Genomic DNA, 3,347 nt, shown 5'->3' on the forward strand with positions numbered 1-3,347 from the left:
GAGGCGGTCCGGTCCGGTCCGGTAGGTCCGGTCGGTCCCGTGGGTGCCTGCGGGTCCTGGCCCCGGGCCCCGGGTCTCGCCGCTATGACGCTCGCCGTCTTCTTCGGGTGCACCTTCATCGCCTTCGGGCCGGCGCTCGGCCTCTTCCTCTTCACGATCGCCCGCGACCCGCTACGCATCATCATCCTCATCGCCGGGTCAGTCCCGCTCCAGCGCCGGAGGGCACGAGTGCCATCGCGGCTACTGGTGTGGGCGTGATAGGGGCACTGGTACAGGTACCGGTACTGGTGTGACAGCACTGTCGGTGCTGGTACCGGTATGGGCGTGAGAGGGACGCTGGTGCTGGGGTCGGTGCTGGGACCAGGATGGGTGTGAGAGGGACGCTGGTGCTGGTGTCGGTGCTGGTACCAGTATGGGTGTGACAGGGGTGGTAGTACCAGTGCTGGTACCAGTATGGAAGTGGCAGGGGTGCTAGTACCAGTGCGGGTGCTGGTACTGGTATGGGTGTGACAGGAGCACTGGTACCAGTGCCGGTGCTGGTACCGGTGTGGGTGTGACAGGGCTGCTGGCACCAGTGCCGGTGCTGGTACCAGTATGGAAGTGGCAGGGGGGCTAGTACCAGTGCCGGTGCTGGTACCAGTATGGGTGTGAAAGGGGTGCTGGTACCAGTGCCGGTGCTGGTACCGGTGTGGGTGTGACAGGGCTGCTGGCACCAGTGCCGGTGCTGGTACCGGTGTGGGTGTGACAGGGCTGCTGGCACCAGTGCCGGTGCTGGTACCGGTGTGGGTGTGACAGGGCTGCTGGCACCAGTGCCGGTGCTGGTACCAGTATGGGTGTGACAGGGGTGCTGGTACCAGTGCGGGTGCTGGTACTGGTATGGATGTGACAGGGACACTGGTGCTGGTGTCGGTGCTGGTACTGGAATGGGTGTGACAGGGGTGGTAGTACCAGTGCTGGTGCTGGTACCGGTATGGGCGTGACGGGGTGCTGGTACCGGTATGGGCGTGAGAGGGACGCTGGTGCTGGTGTCGGTGCTGGTACCAGTATGGAAGTGGCAGGGGTGCTGGTATCAGTGCAGGTGCTGGTACCACTATGGGAGTGACAACGGTGCTGGTACCAGTGCGGGTGCTGGTACTGCTATGGGAGTGACAGGAGCACTGGTACCAGTGTGGGTGCTGGTACCGGTGTGGGTGTGACAGGGGTGCTGGTAGCAGTGCTGGTGGTAGTAGTGTTGTGGGCGTGTCAGGGCTGCTGGCACCAGTGCCCGGTGCTGGTACCGGTGTGGGTGTGACGGGGTCTGGTAGCAGTGCCAGTGGGGGTACTGCTATGGGAGTGACAGGAGCACTGGCACCAGTGCCGGTGCTGGTACCGGTGTGGGTGTGACGGGTTCTGGTAGCAGTGCCAGTGGTGGTACCGGTATGGGTGTGACAGGGACGCTGTTACCAGTATGGGTGTGGTGAGATGCTGGTAGCAGTATGGGTGTGAAAGGGGTGCTGGTACCAGTGCTGGTGCTACTACTGATGTGGGTGTGACAGGCGTCTGGTACCAGTCCTGGTGCTGGTACTGGTGTGGACATGACAGGAGCACTGGTATCAGTGCCTGTGCTGGTACTGGTATGGTTGTGATAGGGATGCTGCTTGCGGTACTGAAGCTGGTACCAGTATGGGTGTGACAGGAGCACTGGTAGCAGTGCCAGTACTGGTACCGGCATGGGTGTGACAGGAGCACTGGTAGCAGTGCCAGTACTGGTACCGGCATGGGCATGACATGGGCGCTGCTACCAGTGCAAGTTCTTGTATTGGCATGGGTGTGATGAGGCGCTGGTAGCAGTTTCAGCATGGTAGGAACGCTGGTATCAGTAGGGGTATGACAGGTGCTGGTACCAGTGCCGGTGCTGGTACTGGTATGGGCCTGACAGGGGCATTGTTACTGGTGCCAATGCTGGTAATGTTATGGGTGTGACAGGGGTGCTGGTACCAGTATGCGTCTCATGAGGTGCTGGTGCCACTAAGGGTGTGACAGGATCGCTGGTACCAGTGCTGGCGCTGGTAGCAGTATGAGCATGACAGGGGCACTGTACAGGCTTGGTGTGATGAGATGCTGCTACCGGTATGGGTGTGACGGGTGCTTGTACAAGTTCCAGTGCTGGTACCACCATGGGCGTGACAAGGGTGCTGGTCCCAGTGCTGGTGCTGGTATTGGTACAGGTGTGAGAGGGGCCCTGGTAGCAGTGACAGCACTTGGACCAGTATGGGCGTGACAGGAGAACTGTTAGGTGTATGGGTGTGACAGGGGCACTGTTACCAGTAGGGGTGTGACAAGGGAACGTAGCATCCAGAGATGAGGAAAAGGCCAAGGTACTTAATGCCTTCTTTGCCTCAGTCTTGAACAGGGACACCAGTTACCCTCAGGGTACTCCACCCCCTGAGCTGGAAGGTAAGGATGAAGAGCAGAACATACCCCCCTTAATCCAGGAGGAAATAGTGACCTACTACGCCATCTGGACACTCAGAAATCTATGGGACCTGGTGGGATCCATCCAAGAGTACTGAGGGAGCTGGCAGAGGTCCTTGCCAAGCCACTCTCCATCATCTATCACCGATCCTGGTCAACAGGGGAGGTCCCAGAGAACTGGAGGCTTGCCAACGTGATGCCCATTTACAAGAAGGGTCGGAGGGAGGATCCGGGGAACTACAGGCCTGTCAGCCCGACCTTGGTACTGGGGAAGATTATGGAACAGTTTGTTTTGAGAGCACTCACATGGCAAGTCCAGGATAAGAAGGGGATCAGGCCCAGGCAGCATGGGTTTAGGAAAGGCAGGTCCTGCTTGACCAACCAGATCTCCTTCTATGACCAGGTGACCCGCCTAGTGGATGAGGGAAAGGCTGTGGATGTTATCTTCCTTGACTACAGCAAGGCCTCTGACACTGTCTCTCATGGCATACTCCTTGAGAAGCTGGCGTCTCATGGCTTGGACAAGTGTACTCTTCACTGGGTGAAAAACTGGCTGGATGGATGAGCCCAGAGGGTTGTGGTGAATGGGGTGAAATCCAGTTGGCGGTGGGTCACAAGTGGTGTTCCTCAGGGCTCGGTGTTGGGCCCCGTTCTGTTTAATCTCTTTATTGATCATTTGGATGAGGGGATCGAGTGCACCCTCAGCAAGTGTGCAGATGTCACCCAGTTGGGAGGCAGGGTTGATCTGCTTGAGGGTAGGAAGGCTCTACAGAGGGATCTGGACAGGCTGGATCGATGGGCCGAGGCCAGTCGTATGAGGTTCATCAAGGCCAAGTGCCGGGTCCTGCACTTGGGTCACAACAACCCCATGCAGCGCTACAGGCTTGGAGAAG

The 3,347-nt window shown here is 58.8% G+C and overlaps 1 protein-coding gene across 3 annotated transcripts in view; it reads left to right on the forward strand.

Moving 5' to 3' along the window:
- The first annotated feature begins 30 nt into the window (after positions 1-30).
- Positions 31-3,347, forward strand: part of LOC104829611 (gamma-secretase subunit Aph-1b-like) — a 10,531-nt gene continuing 7,214 nt past the window's right edge. For all 3 annotated transcript variants that reach the window (XM_010563956.1, XM_010563957.1, XM_010563958.1), the window contains exon 1: positions 31-197. In XM_010563956.1, the coding sequence (XP_010562258.1) occupies positions 85-197 (113 nt within the window). In that variant the 5' untranslated portion in view covers positions 31-84. The remainder of the gene's footprint in view (positions 198-3,347) is intronic.

This window comes from Haliaeetus leucocephalus, unplaced genomic scaffold (assembly GCF_000737465.1).
Source record: "Haliaeetus leucocephalus isolate CR32 unplaced genomic scaffold, Haliaeetus_leucocephalus-4.0 Scaffold174, whole genome shotgun sequence".
Classification (NCBI taxonomy): domain Eukaryota; kingdom Metazoa; phylum Chordata; class Aves; order Accipitriformes; family Accipitridae; genus Haliaeetus; species Haliaeetus leucocephalus.